Source organism: Bipolaris sorokiniana (assembly GCF_000338995.1).
Source record: "Bipolaris sorokiniana ND90Pr unplaced genomic scaffold COCSAscaffold_10, whole genome shotgun sequence".
NCBI lineage: Eukaryota > Fungi > Ascomycota > Dothideomycetes > Pleosporales > Pleosporaceae > Bipolaris > Bipolaris sorokiniana.
The window spans coordinates 1,317,139-1,337,544 of record NW_006911904.1 but is presented as its reverse complement, the minus strand read 5'-3'; the positions used below and the strand labels follow the sequence as shown (position 1 = coordinate 1,337,544).

The following is a 20,406-nucleotide window of genomic DNA, read 5'->3' as shown; positions in this document are numbered from 1 at the left end:
TCCCCCATCCCCTTCTCTCATTGCACTGTCGACATGGCCCCCCCCCTCCACCCCCACTTTCCTCTCCTCAACATACACACACGCACACAAACAGCAAACTTGCCAGCACCCCCCCATCAATCCACTCTAACCCAGTTTCTCGCACTGGCTGGCTGAGTCCCCCAGTTTATTTCTGTACAGAGTTCTCTTTTCAGGACGAAAAAAGAGGAGAATGCTTCCAAGCTGAAGTTGCAAAACCGCCGCCAGCGAGTTAGAAACGAACAAGTCGTCTCGCTTCGGGCCCCCGTCACATAGCTGAGCTATCCAATCATGAGGGTGGGTTGGTGACAGGTGTACATACAATTTATCTTATTTGGGCTTTCTGTCTTGTTTTTCGGTGGTGGTTGGGCAGCACAAGGCAGAGGCGGGGAGGGGGGGGGGAATGTGTTTGTTGGCGGATATTTTATGGGGTCGGGGATGCGTTTTCAATGTACACATGTATGTGGGAACAACTGTTTGTTCCGGTGAAGAAAAAGAAAAGGGGGTGTGGTGATGGATACGTAGACCTAGTAGGTCATGTGTTTTGCATCTTCTATACAAAGACAAAGTGGAGAGATCAAGAAAAGGAGTGAATACGTTGTTGACAGACAGACAGACAGACGTGGCATACCTTTACAACGAGATGCAAGTTCTTTTTTTCTTTCTGGGCGACTTGCATAGTCACCACGATGTGCTGTGCTGTGCTGTGCTGTGTGCACAAAACCCATAACCTACAGAGTTTCTAATCGTGTACCAACATAACAACGCCATTTATGCGTTAGGGGAAATGCAAAGATGCGTATGGCCCTGTATTTCTTCTTCTCCATAACCACGCGGTGAGACATTTGATCTGCTTGCACTTGTGCTGTGCAAAAATATATGCGGGGGGTCAAGAAAGTTAGTATAGGATAACTAAAGTGACACTAATGCTAAGATATGGAAAAGCTTTCGGGGTCCGAGGGATAATTTGGTCTAGGAATAAAAATCATAACTTAGTGCAGATCACGACATAGTGCAAAACAAAGAAGTAAACTTCTGCACGCTACGAGTCGAACACCAGAAAGAGGATCATATCGAACGAGGTTTCATTTGGGCAAATGAGAGAGAAGAGAGAAAGAGGGGTAAAAAAAGGGAGCACACAATAGCATCTTGTGATGCGGTGGAACCCTGGAACTTTCGCTATTCGTTGGGGGGAAACACATGAATCATGGCCTTACTACTAGTTGGGGGAAATGCTTTGTACAACGAACGCATTTTATGATCTGCGTTTTCAGTCTTTCCAACCACCCCACTCCGTCGTCGTCGCTCGTTGGTACAACCATTCATTTTCCGTCTATGCTGCACCACCTCCGTTTTTCCGGAATGACACCTTCTCCACTGCGACGTTCTCATTGCCTTCGGCGTCCTTGCGGAGTTGGTAGACGTACAGGACGAGCACGTCACCTTGCACCTGTTGCGCGCACACACCCCCTGGTTAGCCTCGTGCTTTCTCATTTGCTCCACACTAACCCCATCACATCATGTGTTTGGATGTGTGTGACAGGTTGATGTTCGCGGGGTAAAAAGGTAAAAGAAGAAAAAAGACTCACGTCCATGAGGACAAAGCTCGGCGTGGGATCTTCGTCCTCGGGCCACCAACCCGTCGACATGGCGCCCGTTGCGCTCCCAGGGTTCACAAAAAACTTGCCCTCCATCTCATATGCCTCAAACTTGTGCGTCCCACCCCACAAGAGTACGTCGACGTCCATCTGGCGCGCCGCTATCAGCAGACTGTCGCCATCGCCCGGTGGTATGATGGTGTGGCCGTGCGTGAAGCCTATGCGCAGACTGCCGTGTGTGACTACTTTTGACAGGGCGAGATTCGGCGCTTCCACGTCAAAGTCGCCTTTTACAATCTGCAGATCGGGCGCAATCCCGCGCAGGAATTCGTACGTCTCGCGGTCGGTTATGTTGCCTAAGCAGAGGATTTGGCCGATCTTGCCGGGCGCGAGGAGCTTCTTGAACTGCGGGGTGGTGTGAGCCCATGCGCCTTCTGTGTTTACGTTGGAGCATCCAATCGGTAGTGCAAAGGGAATATCAACAATTGTACCTTTGCTGGTATATCCTAAGTCGCCTGTGAGTCTGTGAGGTTCGAGCAATACATGTGTGGCTTGGGAGACATACCGAAGCGCGGTCTGGTATGAAGAGGTCGCCTAGGACCAGCACCAGTCGCGAAGCCATTGCTGGGGCGCGTTTATGTCTGTGGCCGCTCAGATCAAGTGGCAGGTGTTACAAAGACTATATATACTACTTGCAGCGCTCGTGCAAGTGTGAGGCGCCGAAGTCGAGAGTTGGCGCGGAGATGTCGCGCGAAGCTGGATGTGGGAGTTTGGGGAAGCTATGCTGTCACTGGGCGGGCCCGAGTGGCAGAACGTCGCGCTTGGCAGGGACGCCTTGATGTGGGTCGAGAATACGAGCATATCTTCACTTTGTTGAATGTTTGACACTTTACCGTTTGATCGCATCGTAAGCAAAGCCACCATTAAAGCATCTTCGGAGCAACATCACAGAACCAGGTTTGCGATCAAAGTCCCATGCGGACATCTTCACAATGCTTCGCAATGTAGTCTAGCAATACAACTATTATTGTACGCTCTACCTGACGGAAAGCAAGTTGGCTATGAGAATGTTATTGTATGAAACAACCACATATATGGTAGATTTAACCTCTAGGCTTCGTTTGATTAGACACATGAGTATATCAAAGCTGAAGTGAGGTCGAGTGAAAACGGAAGAGAAAAGAGTTATAGTAATAGCATACGAGGCTGGGTACGATTCTCGGTCAGCAGAAATCAGTTTACAGATCTGTTCAGTTACTGGGGGTGGTTTTTGACCTACTAGTGTTATAAGAGCAGGAAGATGGGTATCTCTCCGTATCTCGGGAATCCACTTCATAGATTGCTTACCTGCCTTATTAACATATCTTGCGCCTCGTGGCATACTGTATTATGGCCGCACTAGCGAAAAAATGCAATCGAACAATTCCTAAAGATGAATTGGGACTCAGTTTATGTAAGAAATTCTAAACTTATCGTAATTCAGAAAGTAGATTATGTATTAGAACATAATCCAAGAACGAATGCACTGGCTATATTGTGACCATGTTTTTACAGTGTCAGTAGTAGATGTTGCGATTGCGATTCAGAGGCGTAGGTATGGAGTGAATTCGTACTGGTTTAGCAAGAGCCGCAGTCGTAACCAAAGAACCAAGTTTGTAGCAGCAATACCGAATTAGCAAAACTCATTGCAGCTTTGTCTGCATACTTACGATCAGTCCCTAGAAACGCTCACATGCAAGAAGAAGTAGGACGTGATCAGCTTGAAGAAACCTCTTCTCTCATTGGCTACAGCTTTGCTAAGATATTAGGAGTCTCCATCTTCAGATAGCGCCCAGTCACGTTATAAACACCAGAATCTCCACCATATCACTTATAGCAGCTGGCTAAATCAGTATTGGGCAACTAGAGCAGCCAGAGAAGCGGGCACCTACAGCAGTGGCTAGATAGAGAAGTTCAAGCTACATATTGCGTAGTCGGTGAGTGGCTATGTAGATTTTCCAAGACTACTAAGCTCTTGTCTTGTGCCCAGCTCTTCATAGAAAAATTCTACCCTACCTTGGCGGGGAGGCACTATCGGCAGCGCCATAATCAAGAAATCTGTTAAAAAGAACGACAAACTGCCTATTCCCAATCATGGAATTATTCGCAGTATCTCTTCAAATTCATTTTGTACCAGTTTACCGCTTTACAATCCGCGTTTTTTTTGCCCGCCTTCTGCTCGTTCTTCGATACAACCAAACAATCACAACTCCGCATACCATCTCAAAGTCATAATGATGTCAAAAGAACATGACAGTGCAATAAATGCGACGCTACAGATTATCTTTGGGGTTGCCAGTATCCTTAGTATGATTGTTGCCTTACTCGGTCTATATCATCAAGACGCTCTCGTATTTGTGCTGTATCGCCGACTGAGAAATGATCGGACAGAAAGCATGGCTCCCTACTACTGTCACATAATCTACGTATTTACTAAATGTGGTAGCTGTATATGGAATAGACGATGAAATTGCCTCTTCTGATAGCACCATCGGCAACCAAGGAATGACAATATCGAAAGACCCAGAACAATCACCACCTTCATCGCACACTCACACAGCTCCGCCATCGTCTTGTGGATTGAATTCTTCGACAAGCTCGAATGCCGATATGCGACCTTACAATACAATGGCTAGGACAAGGCCGATAGAGTCGGCAAACTTTCGACCGCATGTAACAATAATGTAGACTATTGTGGAAGACTGATTGTAGACGACAGTGGTTGACGTGTATGATCCAGTTGACAGGAGTTTGTCTTATTGTCACGGACGAAAAGCGTACACTAGCCCATTCTTATGGGGGTTCTCTTTCTTTCGTAGAGCTAAATAATCTCGTCGCATAACCGCGCAACAACTCTACCTATTATGTGGAAAATGCATTAGACACTAATATACACCTTTCCCTACTCCTTCTTCTTCTCAGCATCTTCATACCAACCAAGCAGATGCGCGACATATTCCCCTACGAGACCCAGACTGATGGCACCTCCTGTGAACCACGCGCCGTTGACGAACCACCACCAGCAATTCTTGACCTCCTTCAGCTTGACTCGGCGAATCATAGTGCCTAGTGTGAGGGCTGCACCACCAACTGAGCCAACGAAAAATATTGGCCCAAGCCCTGCTGCGGCTCCCATGGCGGATAACAGACCAAGCTGAACAACAGCGAGGCCCGAGAGTACCTGCTTCGTTTCCTTCTCATGCTTGAGCGCGATGCTCTTAATGCCAGCCTTGACATCGTCTTTGATATCCATATGGGCATATATCATATCGTATAGAATAGTCCATGCAACATTGCTGGCATATAGACATGTAGCCGCAATCAACGCCGCTTGGTTCGTAAGTAAATCGACGCCCAGCGCAGGAAATCCCATCATGGCACCCCAGGAGAACGTAAGGCCCAAGACGAACTGTGGATAATACGTGACTCGCTTTGCCAAAGGATAGAGTGTAACGAACATAAGTGACGGCGTAGCGTACCAGAAACATTCAGCTGGAAAAGAAAGAAGTACAGCAAGACCGGTCGTAAGCTGCCCACCAAGGAAGACGAGAGCTTGCAGAGGAGTAATGGCTCGCCTAGCAATTGGTCGTAATCTTGTTCGTTCAACGTGTGGATCGAGGTTCCGGTCCCAGAGATCGTTGATAGTACATCCGGCTCCTCTCATGACGAGTGCACCGGTGAAGAAGAGGGCTGTCGTTCCTAGGACTGCGGAAGGCGTGGCAACAGGTATGGCCATGGTGGCAGCGAGGAGTGTGCTGAACATGCACGGAAAGAAGAGATAGTAGGTCCCGGTAGGTTTGTCTAGTCTCATCAATTCGCCATACGGGACGAATTTCTGTGGCAGATACGACAAAACACCGGTAGTTGGTGGCACATAGCTTGGAAGTGTTTTTGATGGCGCATCTTGTGACGCTGTTGCCGTTGCGACTCCGAAGCTGGGCTGTAGTGACCTTGGATGTATGGACTTGATGAGTTGAGTAAGTTGTGGTCGTTGTGCGGTGCGCAGCAGGGGTGCCGAGGAGTGATTTCGTCCCAATTGCGATGCGAATCCATTGGTGTAATGGAGCTGTGATTTGAAAGCTCTACCAGCGTATTGCCGATACAATGCTGGTGGCTGTGCACTACACAGTTTTAAAAACGTCATAGCGGATAGGTCACGACGGCATCTACTGTCTTCTTGTCGGTACACGCAGGGAATTGAATTGTGCTGTTTGTTGAACACGTGTGCGCATTGACGTTATCAGTAGGTCATGTCCATTATAAAATATGCAATTTTCGGGGTAACGGTGAAGGTCGAACTTTGATAGGCCCACTCAGTTAATGCTCGATGAGGGTTGGTTGGTGAGGGCGAGTGCGAAAGGCTAGTTCGCGCTAATTCCCGTGGACACGTGATTGCTCGTCAAGTCGCGACAGGCGTCTCGCGACCATATCTTCTAAACTTATTTCCTTGCCTTTAAGCCGACATGAGGCGCCTTTCCTTAGATACTTGCTCTTGAAACTCTTGCGATCATGGTCGCTTGTAACAACTGATTCAGCTCAAATTCCCGTGTTTTGCAATTCCGACTGTGCCGCAAAAGCGACTGCTGTTCTCACGTACTACCACCCCACTGATTTCGCGACTGGATTCCTGGATGCCAGCGAACGGCTGCAACAATGCCAGCTGCGCGCCCCCGGGCTTCTTTCGAACCCATCCCACCCGACTTTGACGTGCGCACCTTTGTAGAGAATGCCGACAATTTTCAATATGTCGACCGCATATCGTATGAAATGATTGCGACCAACGGTATAGAAGCATTTGAGAAACTCGTCCTGTTGCATGTAATCATAGGTGGTAAACCTCTTGTCATCGACGGATTCGATGAGATACTGGATCCCTGGACCTTTACGCCTTCATGGCTGCGCGACAACCATGGCAACAAAGGTACGCAGACTACGTTGCGACAGCCATAAGCGCATAGCTAACAGAAACATAGTGGAGAGCGCACGCAATCTCATGACGCAAGAAAACATTCCTCTCACTATCAAGCATTACCTCAAGCACATGCCCAAGTTGACTGAGCAATTCTTCGACGAGCCCGACCGATACAGAGACAAAAAGAGACAACGGATATACCTGAAGGACATAGATTGCCCGCAGGTATGGCACGACAAACTCAAAGAGCATATTCCTACTGGATTGTTCTACCTGAACGAGAGCACAGGCGATATAAACGGGCCTGGCGCACCGTATGAGTTTGGGGTGCGCAAAGGTCGTGGCATTGGAAGAGCCGGAGACCTCATGAGCAGTCTGCCACCTGAAATGCGCGCAGAGAATCTCATGTGTTATATTGGGCATGAAGGCACTTACACACCTTCACATCGGGAGATGTGTGCGTCACTCGGCCAGAACATCATGGTGAGTGCTTCCACCACCATTGGCGAAGACGGCAAGCAAGAGCGTCCCGGTTCATCCATCTGGTTCATGACAGAGAGCAAAGACCGCCATGTTGTCTCAGAATATTGGCTGTCAATACTGGGCCACGATATTGAGGTTGAGAACCATTTTGCACAGCTCATCGCCTGGAAGAAGGCGCCATTTCGGACTTATGTCGTAGAGCAGCGTCCTGGAGATTTTATCCTGATCCCGCCACTGGCACCTCACCAAGTCTGGAACCGTGGCACTCGTACCATGAAAATTGCCTGGAATCGCACAACTGTGGAGACTCTAGAACTTGCTCTGAGCGAGGCGCTACCCAACTCGCGTATCGTCTGCCGTGATGAACAATATAAGAACAAGGCCATTGTATACTATACCCTCCTCAAGTACTCAAACCTGATCAAAATTGCTAGCGCCCAGATCCAGGCAGGCGGCGAGCAAGCTGAAGCGATTCGACGCTCCAGCAAGGTAAAGCAGATTCAAAAGGATTTCAAACGACTCTTTGACCTGTACAAGAAAATCCTTCTCTCAGAAATATTTGCGCCTGACTCACGAGAACACCCAGAGTTCCTAGCATATGACAGCAGTGTCACATGTTCGTATTGCAGGTGCAACATTTTCAACCGCTTTTTGAGCTGCAAGTCTTGCAAGAACATGTTCAGTTCTGAGATCGAGGAGCCCTATGATGTTTGCATGGATTGTTACTGCATGGGCCGAAGCTGTGGTTGCCAATCGGGCTACACATGGGTCGAGCAGTGGAAATGGAAGGACCTCATTCACAAGTATGAAGAATGGCGTGCTCAAATCATCAACATCGATGGCCATGTGAACGAAAAGACGCCACTCCCACTGCAAGAAGAACGAAGGTATTTCGGCAAGAAGACCCTAGCCCAGGTCTGCCAGGAGCAATTGCGGATCCGCCCATTTGTCGACCTTACAAACCCGCAGCCAGAAAGTGTATCCGATGACGAGGAACCTGTTGTGGACGAATACGGCAATGTCAAAAAGGTCACGAACAGAAAGTCAAAACAATGGCTGGCAAAACATAAATCGTGCCACTTCTGCCTTCATCGACATCCAAAGTGGAAAATGGCATTTTGCTCCAGCTGCGATCTGGCATATTGCTACGGAACGCTATTCCGTGCACACGATATGATGCCAGTAGGTGTCATGGAGGCCTACAATTGGAAATGCCCACATTGCTTGAGGGTCTGTAACACGGGCGCTTGCCGGCGCGATCCCCGGCAGCACCCCTATGAACCAAAAGGAACTCTGCTCGGTCATGATACCAAGAAGGTGGCCGATGTACGCTCCGTAGAATGCCTTGTCGATTTTAGCGTCTCCAATCTCAACTGGTTACGAGAAGAGGATGGCATGGCCCAGAACGCGATGCAACGCCGAATGCAGCAAGCCGAGATGGACAAGTTGATAGATCCTTCACTCGATGCGCGATTTATTGATGAAGACGAACGTGCCAATACAAGATACGGAATCACTTACTCCCCCGTTGAGGATAATGACGGCGGCCTTGCCAGCACATCTCAAATCCATGATGCCAACGGAGACTTGTACTACCCCGAACCTAGCATGGATGGTGAGATCCCGCGTCTTGGTCAAAAACGCACCCGCGATGGACACGACGATGTAGAGGATCGTCGACGGAAGAAAACAAAAGCCAGGGAACAGAAAAAAGACGAGTTGCAATCGCTGCAGCCAAGGAGTGTGCCTGGAAAACAATATCAGAAGGAAGTGCAGAAGAAGCTACTCGAAGATGCCAAACGTGAAGACAGGCTCATCTTAGTTACCGCTAGGATGAAAGGTAAATCGAAGATTGTCAAACTGTCTTTAGCAATGGGCCTTCTCGACAGAATCCGCCAAAGCCCGGTCTCAGAACGTACACAAGTCGTACGCGAGAGTACTCCTGAAGAATTGGATACGCCGCATGACATGCAGTCGATATTACAATCGGATGTAATGCAACAGTCTGGTGCCGTGGCAGAAAAGGGGAAAGAAGCAAAGACATATCGTGTTCGCGTAGAGGATGATGGGACATACTCGGCACGGAAGCGCAACCCAGAGATCAGCGGCCCTGCAAAGCCTGGTAGGCCTCGAGGTCCCAGACGATTCGAAGAATTTACGCTGGATTCCGATGAGGAGTTTGCTGATGAAGAAGGGACGGAATATGTCAGTCAACCTCGTAGCCGTAAGTCTACATGGCTAGCACGGAGAACTGAAGGTGATGAGGATCTACCAACTGAGCTACCTCCAAACTTCAGGGACGGCACTGTAAGACCCGGCCGCGAAAAAGACAGGGAACGGAACCGAATGTACAAGGAACGGCGACAGAATATGGCCGCACAAGAGACGGCTAGCATCCGACCCAGTGGAAAACCCACTGCAAACCTACATCAGGAAAGCGCGGACGATATTTCTGGGAACGCTTCCGATGAAGATGGTATCCACGAAGAAGATACCGAGGCCAGTGATGCAGTTATGCTCGCACAGCAGGCCACGGCCGCTGCCACTGCCTTAGAACTCCGGCGCAGAGTGGATGAGACCACGGCGCGCGCAGAAGCTGCAACAGAAGCCGCAGAAGAAGCGGCTGAAGCAACGGAAGCTGTAGCACTTGATGCTACAGAGAATCTCCGCGCAGAGACGGCCCTATTTCCCCACTCGGACGATGATAATCAAATCATGGACAGTTTTTCTGGTGATATACCTGCCGAAGGTGAGCCCTCTGAAGACGAAGCAGAACCTGAAACCAGTGTCCCAGAGCCCGTCCGAAACGGTCCTCCTCAGCATACCAACTCGATTCTGAGTGGCCTCAATGGGAAGAAGATCAAGATTGTTGGATCATCTAATCGCAGCGGCAATGGGCCTACCAATGTTACTGCCCCACAATCACAATTTACTCCCGTGAACAAGAAGGCTCAGCCAATCAACATATCAGACACGGAAAGTGAAGACGAGGTTCCTGCGACTGCTCCCGCCCCCAAAAGACCTGTTGGCAGACCGCCGGGCCGTCCTGCAATGAAACCTACAAGAGGCTTAGGTTATAGTACTCGAGGACGGGGACGACCCAGAGGACGACCGAGGAAAACGACATAGCATGTCAATTGCTGATCTTTTGTGATTGCATTGGCGAGGAGTGATATTATGTTTCTATATCTCTGAGCGAGTTTTGTTCAGTAATGCGTTATCAGATGGAGCCTGTTTCGAGACGACTGACCATGAATGATGGTGGATAGGCGGGCATTGTGCGTGTCTTTGACACGTTCTATCGAAAGAGCAAGCTGAAGAACTTGCCTTTGGGAGCAGGAATATTCGATGCTTATTCGATCATAGATTTGAGAAAGTAGTCCACACTAGATTTCCAACTATGTATAAACAACCTCTTTAATGTGTGATCAAACTCAGCTTTTCTTGATGCTAGTGTTCGAGTAACCATCTGTAATGTCCGAAAAAGATACACCAGCAACTGATGGCTCGTATGCTTGGCTGACACGTGATCTCGCGTCAGCGTTCGAAACGCGTCCTTCCATTTCTGTCTCTTTGTCTGCACAACTTCAACGCAACAAATCTGCTCACAATGTCTTCACTTCATGTTAAAAAAATCAATCTCACGTCATTTCACAATGTTCTTGCTTGCTACCCCGCGATAGCTCCAGAGAAGCTGCGCGACCTAGATGCGCAGCGCTACGATGTCATTCCATCGGCCGTGTCCAGCAGGAACGGAAGCAACAAATATCTCACGAAACCAGAGGTCGAGAAGCTTGTAGAGTGGAAACTGTTTGTCTTTCTATCCCAACTTCCCATACGCCACTGCTAATGCTCGTATGCAGAAAACATGGCACATTCCGACCTGCACTACTGGGTCTCGTGCAAAGCAATACTTCACAAGCAGTCGAAGAGACTACGAAGAAAGCTTTTGCGGCAATTTCGGATGATAAATGCTCGCAGTCAGATATCATTCACGCACTCAAAATATTAGCTAGCCTAAAAGGAATCGGACCAGCAACATCGTCTCTTCTCCTCTCCGTTCTCCGGCCCCAGGAAATTCCGTTTTTCTCTGATGAATTGTTCCGCTGGTCATGCTGGGAGTCTGAAGTCAAAGCCAAGGAAAGTGCGGGATGGCAGAGAAAGATTAAGTATAATTTCAAAGAATATGAGATGATGTTTGATAGGGTAGAGAAGCTGAGGATGAGGCTAGGCAAAAGTCCAGATAAAACTCCTGAGATAATTGTGAGAGCAATAGATATAGAAAAGGTGGCTTGGGTGCTTGGGAAAGAGGGAAAGGATGTTGGGGCAGGAGAGGAGAAGGGGGAGGAGAGCCAAGCTGGTGACGATAAAAAGGCCCTCCTCAAAGAAGAAGAGACGCAAGAGACAAAGCCCGATGATGCCAAAGACAGTAAAGAGGAGGTGACTAAGGGTCCAGCAAAGAAAGGCACAAAACGGAAAGCGGGTTCTGTCAAAACACCAGTTGAAGGCACACGCAAAAGCACTAGGACAAAGAAGTAATGGCCTACGCAGTTGCATGTGGGCCCAGCTTCCTAGGTCACGCTATGATCGCACGTCTACCTTCCATCTGTCTCCACAAGTTCAGACTTGCGAATTCATAAGCCACCCTCTATCTCTTCATTACCATGGCTCACCTTACCCGAGCAAGAATCATGCCATTTCACAAACCCATGCACAGTCACACCGTTGACGCTTACTCTCGGCCAGCTCCGCCCATCCTTCCATTTTCCCTCGCACACCTCCGTCCGTACACCCAAACCCCACCCTATTCTGCTCCATCACGAACCCTCTCACCGTCCAATGCACACAAGAATCAGCCTTACAGCCGCACCGATCATGTTCCGATCTGTGGAGCCTTTTTCAAGGATGCTTCGAAGCGATGCTAAGGAACCGAGACGACGGGGATTTTGATCGGTGTGATTGACGCAACTATGATGTGCATAAAAAGAGCGCAGGACAATGGGTCTAGCCAATTCGCCCAGAGTCAAGCGCGTTGGATCAATGGGTGTTGCGTTATCAGAGGCTTGTGCGTCCGGGCTTGAGTCGAACCAATCAACCTTGCGCCATGCGAGGCTTGGTAGTGAACACGCATTGTATGATGGCTGCCTGCGAACCAACGTATGCATGCGTGTAGTGCTGCAGACCTGTCCTAGGATAATGCTTCTTGCCTAGAGCACAGGTAAGAAGTGAAGCCAGTGAGGAGAAAAAGGAAAATTATCAAAGCTCATGACCTGAGAAGTTTGCTGGCGTTTGCAGCGGCTACGCAAATAATTATTTACACGAGATTTTTTCCCGTCAGATTTGGGCCTGTGACACTGGGCAATTAACAATTCTTTATCGTGGGCGCCGTTTGGGCACGGTTATAGGTCCAGCGGCGGTAGGAACTATCAACTGTATATGGTATCGGAAGACACAACCGTATGTCATGCATACTGTCGCTTACTCTTCTTACCTGCCACGCGATATCGAACCATGCTAAGATTCTAGTCTGACAGGTGCGAGTAAGGTGACTGAAAAAAGGTGATTGGAAAATCAGGCCCCGATATGTGGGGTGAGACGCTAATACGAGAAGGATGCCGCTGCATGTTCTCAAATGCAAGGTGATGTGCGCTGAGATATGCAGGTTTAAGTGCTTTGGGAAAGGGACCTGGGGTACCCCAAATATTGGTAAGACTCTACAGTGCAGTGCAGATGCATGGTTGATAACACAATGGCATTTTCAAAAGGACAGGATGGACATACCTACATATGCATATAGCTGTGCAGGTATGTTGGGAAAAATGGCACAGCTACAAGAAGCTAGCATACGGGAGAGTAGCTGCATAGCAAGTGGAGTCCTCAATAGAGTGTTCATTTGACCGCAGTGTTGGCAACTGAACAAGAGGGATCAAGCCGGCTCAACCGTCCACTAGTATCTAGGTCTACAAGTCTTCTTCATACATCGAACACCGTGCCCTTGATCGACCCCAATACTTGTGAATTAAATCCGAGATGACTCAGATTACGCCTTTTCAGCTAGGCAAACCAGGCCACCAGCCCTACCCGTCTTTGCCCTCTTTCTATTTCTCAAGAAAAGTAAAAAAAGCCACCAATTCCTTCCCTTCCCGCCCTCTCTCAACACCGAAGAACGCCCAAATCACCACACTAATAAGCCGTCATTCTCGCCCCAGACGCTAAGGCCACCCCTGCCATCATCACCGATCCCCGACATATGCCCTCTCGGTTACCGTAGCGAACGAAAAGCCAAGGACAACACTCCGCGTTAAGCCACGAACCAATAACAAGTCCGACATGCCAATGAGAAAAGAGTGCGATTCTTAGCACGATCAACTGCATCGCGACAGCATATGGAAATCAGCACTAACAAACATTTTTGCTAACGAAAGAATAACGAGAGAAAGAGAAATGACGTCGTGGGTGCATGCGCTGAACTGTACGGCGCAGCAAGTCGCGTTTGTTCTAGTTTAGTTTGCTGGGGGGGCTTTTGCGAAGGTTGCTTGCTATACCCACCCACGTATGCACATATGTATGTCAGTCGGCTGCATGTTTGATGCGGGTATTTTCCCAATGTGTCAATACGCATGCGTTGTACCGAGGCGTAACTCATTCCAATCAGACAATTTCTTGGGTTCGTATCGGAGGAGTTCTGCTTTCGCCTGTTCAATCTCGCGTATATGTGTATACGTTTGTACGTACGTATGTGTACGTAATTCCTGGTGCGAACTCCCCACCCAGAGTTTTGAGTAGACGAGTGTGAGGAGCAACTGCATACTTACGCGACCAAAAGCCAAGTACAACCTACCCGTTCAAACAAAGTCGAGAACCTTATTCGCAAAAGGGTGTACATGCCATTCCATACATATCCAAACTTAGTAACCAAACAAGCAAAAACAATCAATCACTCCCTTTCCTTCTTCGGCTTCTTCCTTCATCAAAGAACAAAAGGGAAAGTGGCGTAAAACAATCCACATCTCGAACCCCCCATTCTCAACCTTTACCCCGCAAACACCCTCCCTCCACGTAAAAAAAAAATAAAAATAAGAATCTTCCTTACGCCTACCCCACAAAAAAAAACGACAACCCCGGATATACTACCGAATCCAGTCCCCCCCCCCCCAAATATTCACATGAAAAATAAAAATAAACAGATAGTTAGTTGATTAGCAAAACACCAAATAAACAAATCAATCAAGAATAATGTATTCTCGCAGCCCCAATTCCCCTTCAACACCCATCCACCCATGCCCATCGCCCCCCTCAACTTCCCAACAAAACCCACCCTCACCCTCAAAGCCCACCCTCAGCCCCACGGCTCATCCGCGGCACAGCCTTGCGCCATTGCCCACAAAACCCGCTCAGCATCGACCGCTCGGCGAAGCGCGCAAGTAAAAAAAAAATCAAAACTTGCTAAAGACACACAAACAAAACAAGGGCATTGCATATCGGGAAGTTGACGCTGGATCGACCAAGTTGCCAGGAAGGAGTGATCGGCGCGGCTTGCGCGTGCGCGCGGCTGGCTTGCTGGGAAAATCACAGTAAGTGCTAAGTGATAGTAGTTCAAGGGTTATGCGGGTGGGACTGAATTGAGGGTGGGATCGGCGGCGACGGCGGGTGGTGGGTTGATGGTGATTTGACAAAGGGGGGGGGAGAGATTCAACGAGTTTTGATTATGTGGAGAGGTGGGAGTTAAAGTAACGAGGTTGTGGTCAACGATGGAGGATCGTTGCTGGAATGGGTGTAGAGTTGAGGAGTGGGCTTGGGATATACCGAGAAGGAAGGAAGGAAGGGAAAAGGGGAGGAGAGGAGGAAGGAGGAAGGAGGAGCAAGGGTAAGTAACAGGTTGGGAACAGAACAGGCTTTAGTGTGCAGCCATCAATGCCATTTTTGTTCGTATCAGTATTGTTTTGCAAGCGTTTAACCAGCCCGATAAATGCAGATCCACCGCCGCCGCCTCTTCCCTTGGCTTCCTAAGTGTAACAAAGGCTAAGAAGAGGTGAAGAAAAAACAGCCCATGTCCCGCGCGCCGCAAAACACGTGTATATTGTCTACCTACCCATGCAAATGCTTTCGATAATAATAATAAAAAAACAGCAGGAACAGCCAAGAGTTTCTTCGTTTCTCGCGTATATATCGGGAATGAAAAGACAAAAAACAACAGGATTCCCGGTTTAAAAATGGATACCTAAGTACACACACACACACTCATCTTCATCATCATCTCATCGTCAGCACCAAAAACCCCCCCGGCTTTAACAACCCAAGAAAAAGACAAAACACGAAAACTCGCACTTCGCAACTGAGGGAAAGAAAAACAGCCAAAGAAAAGGATAGATACAGAATAGATGAAATTTCAGAACATAACATGAGATATATTGGATGAGAGAACAAACAAAGGGTTAGAGAATGAGAAAAAAGAACGCCGTCTTTTTAAGGTTAAAAGAAAAAGGCTCCTTCCAATGCATGCTATCAGATCCAAGTTGGTGTGCAAAACGCCCTGCGCCCGCCTCACTTGGTTGGTTTCAATGGTAACGTCGTGTTGTTTGCTCGGTGATTTCGTATATGTACACTTGGGGGTTAAAACGGGGTGTCTCAAAACGTATGCGTAGTCGTACAACGGTAGATCTTGGGTATCGTGTAATTTATGACAGGAGATGACAGTAGAGATGTCGGTGTACGTTGTGTTTTGCGCTTTATTGCGATTCAGATGCGCGTTCGTGAGCTGGCGTGGGCTCTGGTGGGGGAATCTTCTTGACAGTCCCGTTGCTACCGCTACGTGTAGAGCGGCGACGAGAGTTCATTCCGAGGTGTATAGTAGAGCGCGCTAGTTCACCATTGGAAACCGAGTTGCTGCGGTTGGCCTTGTGCATGGGCACCTTCTTCCTGGAGAAGCCCATCATTAAACCGTCTTCCTCACTATCATCATCCTCGTCGCTTTCGACGGCATGGTCCCCATCATAGCCAGAGGCGTCATCAGCTGGGGGCTCGAATTCATTACTAGGGAAAGAGCGAACTGTCGATGAAGTCATCCAAGAATCATCATCGAACGAGCCGCATCCGCCCTGACTTGGTGAACCGATAGAGGCAACCGAGGGAATTGACGGATTCGATTCAGATTGTGACATTGCAGAAAATTGATCCTCGGAAGATGAAAGAGCAAGACCACGGCTTGATCCGCCGAGAGGACTATTCTCAGAGGACTGGTCGTTTCTGTGCCAGTACTCTTGGTTGCTTTGCTGGTTGAAGAGAATCTCATCGTCCGGGCTGGTAGGGCAGGCAACCTGGCCAAGGGAAGAATGAGGCCGTTGTGCTGCCGAGTTTGACCGTTCACGAGCCATGGATTGCTCTACCCCAAGCCGTCGACGATACTCGTCTTTTGCGCGATCAAAAATCTCCTCGGACCGCTCTTGCGCGATAAAGATGGTGCTGGAAGGTCTCCGATCGCTAGGTTGAGGCGGATAGGGTGCTGCACGAGAATCCGGCGATATGCCTAGCGAAGGTCCAACTTCAATATCATTTGCAGTGGCCCAGTTTCTGCGCAGACGAGACGACAACGATGATAATGACGATTGCCGCGACGAGGCATCAATATGACCAAAAGACGGCGTCTCAGAGTTGGCAGGAGACGAGGTCCGGGCAATGGGTGACGACGTCTCTTTTAGGGCCTCTGGCTGATTGACTTGGCCTGAAGCACAGGCTGTGCTAATTGCAAGGCTTGGGACAGCATGCGCATCGTCGTCATATCCAACCAGTCTATCGATTGATCTCGTGCGGCTATGTTCTTTTGGGGGCTTTAGCCGATCTCTGCTCCTCATGCTGTTGACCACGCGCCGTGGAAGGCCACCAAACAGGCCTCCTAATTGTGAGCCCCCGGGGGTATCTAGGGCCGTGGGGGTGCCAGGTAAAGCCGGCGGGATGCCCGGTGATCCTGAACGACCTTGGAGGTCTGATTGGCGTATGGTGTTGATGGACGAAAGTGCACGGTCCTGCAGTTGGGGTCGCTGGCTCTCTGTGATTTGCGCAGGCGATGCGGTCCGGGAGCTGGGGCTGTCAAAATATTTGGACCGCTCCTTTGCCTCTGGGCTAGCGGTAACGCTATGGGAAAGAGGATGCTCAGACTCACGGGAGCGAGTCAGAATCTCCAAGATAGCACCGGGTGCCAGACTCCCGCGTCTGCCTTCGTATGGTCGAGAATCTTGGCTAATGGTGCTGCTTGAGGAGTTTGCGCTAATGCTTGGAGTATCCTGATTTGCCGCTGAGCTCTGGGCACGACGTCTTGAACCGGAACTGCGAGTCGTGAAGCCTTTGACAAAGTCGGATGTCTTCTTGGCAGCAAAACGGAGACGGTCCACGAAACCAATAGGGACGACGGCCTCTTCGACATCTTCCTTGGAAATTTGAATCTTCCTGCCTTCGAACGATCTGCTTGGGTCGGTTTCCTCGGCCCAGGAGATGTGGTTGGGAATGCCTGATAGCACCCACGGATGGCGCTTGATCTCTGGTATAGTGATCCGGTATCGTGGCTCCTTGATCAGTAGGCGTCGCAAAAGGTCACGTAGGTTTTCGTCAACCTCCTCGTACTCGAGGTCGTGCGGAGCTCTCTTGCTGCTCACTGTGGGCTGAGCGTTGCGTCCATGTGAGCTTGGCCGCGAGTTGGAGTGCTCCGCCACAGGCTTCAAACGGAATCGCGGTATGTATGGTTCGTCTTCACTGATGACCTTCATCAAGGTAAAGGTATTGGTATCGTGAAAAGGCACACGGCCATAGATGAGGCAATACAGTGTAACACCAAGAGCCCAAATGTCGATTCCGCCGTCAATCAAAGGGGTTTCTGCATCAGTCTCTGTGCGGCAAAGCTCGGGAGCATAGAAGGCAGGGGTGCCAACGGTCTTTGCGAGCTCGATTGCTTCATCAGCCTCTTGTTGCTCAGTCTCTGATTGATCGCCGTTGGCTTCATCGGTCTTTTGTCGTCCCAGGTACGAGACACCAAAATCTGATATTTTGATGCGATGCTCCCGAGTGACGAGAAGATTTGCTGGTTTGATGTCGCGATGGATGACGTTTTGATAGTGGAGATACTCTATGCCCAGGACAGTGTCTTTGAAGGCTTCCCAGGCAGCTTGAGTGGTCATGAGAGGAACGTAGTTGAAGTGGTCTGGAATTTCCTCGTCAGGGTCGGTCAGGCGAGACGAGGAGCTACCGGCGAGGCTCGGCACACGTCCCCGGGTAAAGTCTGAGTCGTAGGGACCGTACATGGTTCCCTCGAGCCCATCGGCCCACGAGTTGCGCATTGGCTCAGGTGATCGGAATGCGGTCTCCATGTGGTCGTCGTGGTAGTTCCCTGGGTCCTGTCGGTCGTGGTGCTGATTTCGACTGCGTGGGCGCTCCTCGGTGCGGCTGGATGATTGAGAGCCACGACCGTTTTCCGAGTATTCATCTTCAGATTCCATTCCCATTTCGAGGCTCCAGGCCATGTCAGATGTCTCTTCCTTGCGGCGAAGATGGGCCTCCTTGGCTGCACGGCGTTGCTGGCGGGCAAGCTTTTGGTGGGCTACGCGGATGATGTTTTCATCTTCCCGAGCGGCGCTGTCGTTGTCAAAGACACCCTGAGACTCTCGCTTGAAGCGACGCCATTCCACGAGACATATCTCCTTGGCACCTTCAGTCCGCCACTTGACCTCGCCCAGTTCCACGTGCTCAAGTACGATGTAGACCTTCTTCTTAGCCGGGTCGTCGATGACTTCAAGCAAGCTAACAATGTTGGGATGTCGGGCCTTTTTCAGAATGGCTATCTCGCGCTTGATCTTGTCCTCGTGGCTGTTGTTCTTGCCCAAGCGTCTGCGCTTAGAATAGCGATCGACGATCTTGATTGCAACGTATCGTCCGTGCACTAGGTCCTTGCCCAGCTTGACCTTGCCGTGCACGCCGCGGCCCAGTTCATCTATGATCTCGTACTGGTTTACAATCTTGCGACCAGAGACTGGGTCAGCCTGGACGTCGGCGATGTGAGTCTCCTTGGGGGCTTGTCGGTGCGTGTGGTGCAGCCAAGGGGTTGAGTAGGTTCCGTCGTCTGTTGCATCAGTGTCCTGCGACATGCGGCGGTTGGTGGGGTTGAAGAGGCCTGGCGTGCTCACGGGAGAGTTGCCAACAGTACGGGGTCCAGAGTCCATAATGTCTCGGACGTGGTCGTAGGTGAGGCCAAAGGCGCCGAGGCTAGACAGCGAGTTGGCAGCAGCGTGTGCGGGGTGGGAGCTGCGGGAGCGCACGATGGGAGGGACATAGGGCTGTGGGTACTTTTGGAGGTGGAGAGCGGCGTACGACTGGTTGGGATAGACTGGCCCATCCCGCTGGCGCGAGGGGGGTGCGAAGGGGTAGATGGGGTCTACCGAATTTGCGCGGACTGTGGCGTTGCTGGCGGTGGATACCGATGAGATGTCTCGCAAAAAGGCAGGACGGTCTGGGTGTTGGGGCGCGGGCGAGGGGGCCGTCTCGTCGACGCTGGCCAGCGAGGCGTACGAGGCATGAGTGCTTGTGCTGGGCGAGGGGTTGGACGAGGCGGGCGTGGAGTGGGGGATGGGCGACGAGTAGATGCGGAGGGGCTGTGGGGAGAAGTAGGACGGTTCAGGGTCGAGGGAGTGGGAGTGGGTGAGGAGGGCTGCGTTGAGGGCGTCTGGTACGGAAGGTACTTCGGAACGGGGGGTACAGTCGTTCTCGTCGACGTCGAGGGCGTGAGGGCGGTCTCTGGGGCGACGACGTGGGGTTTCGGGGCCATGGTGGTCTGGCGATGGTGGTTTGCTGGGGGAACTGTGGCCGTCGTGTGCAGAGGGCAGGCGCGCGTCGTTGGAGGTCGAGTCGCACATGGGTGACTCTGGCGGGCCTTTGTCGCAGGCGTGGAGCGGGTCCCCATGGGCTGTCAAGGCCGCATTTGGGTCTGGCATGGCAACTGCTACTCAATGGGTGCAGATTATGGCAGCAGTGCAACCATGTCAGCACTTTTTACGCTTTGTCGAGGCGGAGGTCGTGGGCGGATAGTGGCATTTCGCGGGGGGCCAGCAGCTGGGAGGGTCGGAAGCAGGGCAGCAGCGGGCGGCGTAGTAGTGCTGGGGGAAGCAGAGAGGGTCCGTGTGGTTGAAGGGGAGCAGGCAGGTGGTGAGAAGGGATGGATAGGGTGGATAGGGTGGATATGAGTTTAGTTGAGAGGCAGAAGACTGGCTCCGTTGGGCTTTCCAAATGGGGAAGTGATGGTCGCAGGTATTTCGGGGCCCATGGATGACGCTCAGAGGGCGGGAGAGACAGGCCGGGGGGCGTGCACTGGCGACA

At 50.5% G+C, this 20,406-nt stretch overlaps 5 protein-coding genes across 5 annotated transcripts; 2 read left to right on the top strand and 3 right to left on the bottom strand.

The window, feature by feature from the left end:
- Positions 1-1,136: 1,136 nt before the first annotated feature.
- Positions 1,137-2,378, bottom strand: COCSADRAFT_38588 (uncharacterized protein). The gene is made up of 4 exons (XM_007703466.1): positions 2,182-2,378; positions 2,108-2,122; positions 1,608-2,021; positions 1,137-1,468 (listed from the first exon to the last, which is right to left on the bottom strand). Exons 1-4 carry the CDS (start codon positions 2,236-2,238, stop codon positions 1,352-1,354), a joined length of 603 nt encoding a protein of 200 aa, XP_007701656.1. The 5' UTR covers positions 2,239-2,378; the 3' UTR covers positions 1,137-1,351.
- A 1,988-nt stretch (positions 2,379-4,366) lies between these two features.
- Positions 4,367-5,972, bottom strand: COCSADRAFT_38587 (uncharacterized protein). The gene has a single exon (XM_007703465.1). The coding sequence runs from the start codon at positions 5,797-5,799 to the stop codon at positions 4,558-4,560; it is 1,242 nt and encodes a 413-aa protein (XP_007701655.1). The 5' UTR covers positions 5,800-5,972; the 3' UTR covers positions 4,367-4,557.
- A 336-nt stretch (positions 5,973-6,308) lies between these two features.
- On the top strand, positions 6,309-10,467 carry COCSADRAFT_121684 (uncharacterized protein; the record flags this gene model as incomplete). Its single annotated transcript, XM_007703827.1, has 2 exons — positions 6,309-6,576; positions 6,629-10,467. The coding sequence occupies 2 exons, from the start codon at positions 6,309-6,311 to the stop codon at positions 10,177-10,179; spliced, it is 3,819 nt and encodes a 1,272-aa protein (XP_007702017.1). The 3' UTR covers positions 10,180-10,467.
- A 177-nt stretch (positions 10,468-10,644) lies between these two features.
- COCSADRAFT_38584 (uncharacterized protein) lies at positions 10,645-11,901 on the top strand. Its single transcript, XM_007703464.1, has 2 exons — positions 10,645-10,860; positions 10,914-11,901. Exons 1-2 carry the CDS (start codon positions 10,661-10,663, stop codon positions 11,587-11,589), a joined length of 876 nt encoding a protein of 291 aa, XP_007701654.1. The 5' UTR covers positions 10,645-10,660; the 3' UTR covers positions 11,590-11,901.
- A 3,878-nt stretch (positions 11,902-15,779) lies between these two features.
- Positions 15,780-20,024, bottom strand: COCSADRAFT_93855 (uncharacterized protein; the record flags this gene model as incomplete). The annotated part of the gene is made up of 1 exon (XM_007703826.1): positions 15,780-20,024. The coding sequence occupies one exon, from the start codon at positions 20,022-20,024 to the stop codon at positions 15,780-15,782; it is 4,245 nt and encodes a 1,414-aa protein (XP_007702016.1).
- Between the last annotated feature and the right edge of the window lie 382 nt (positions 20,025-20,406).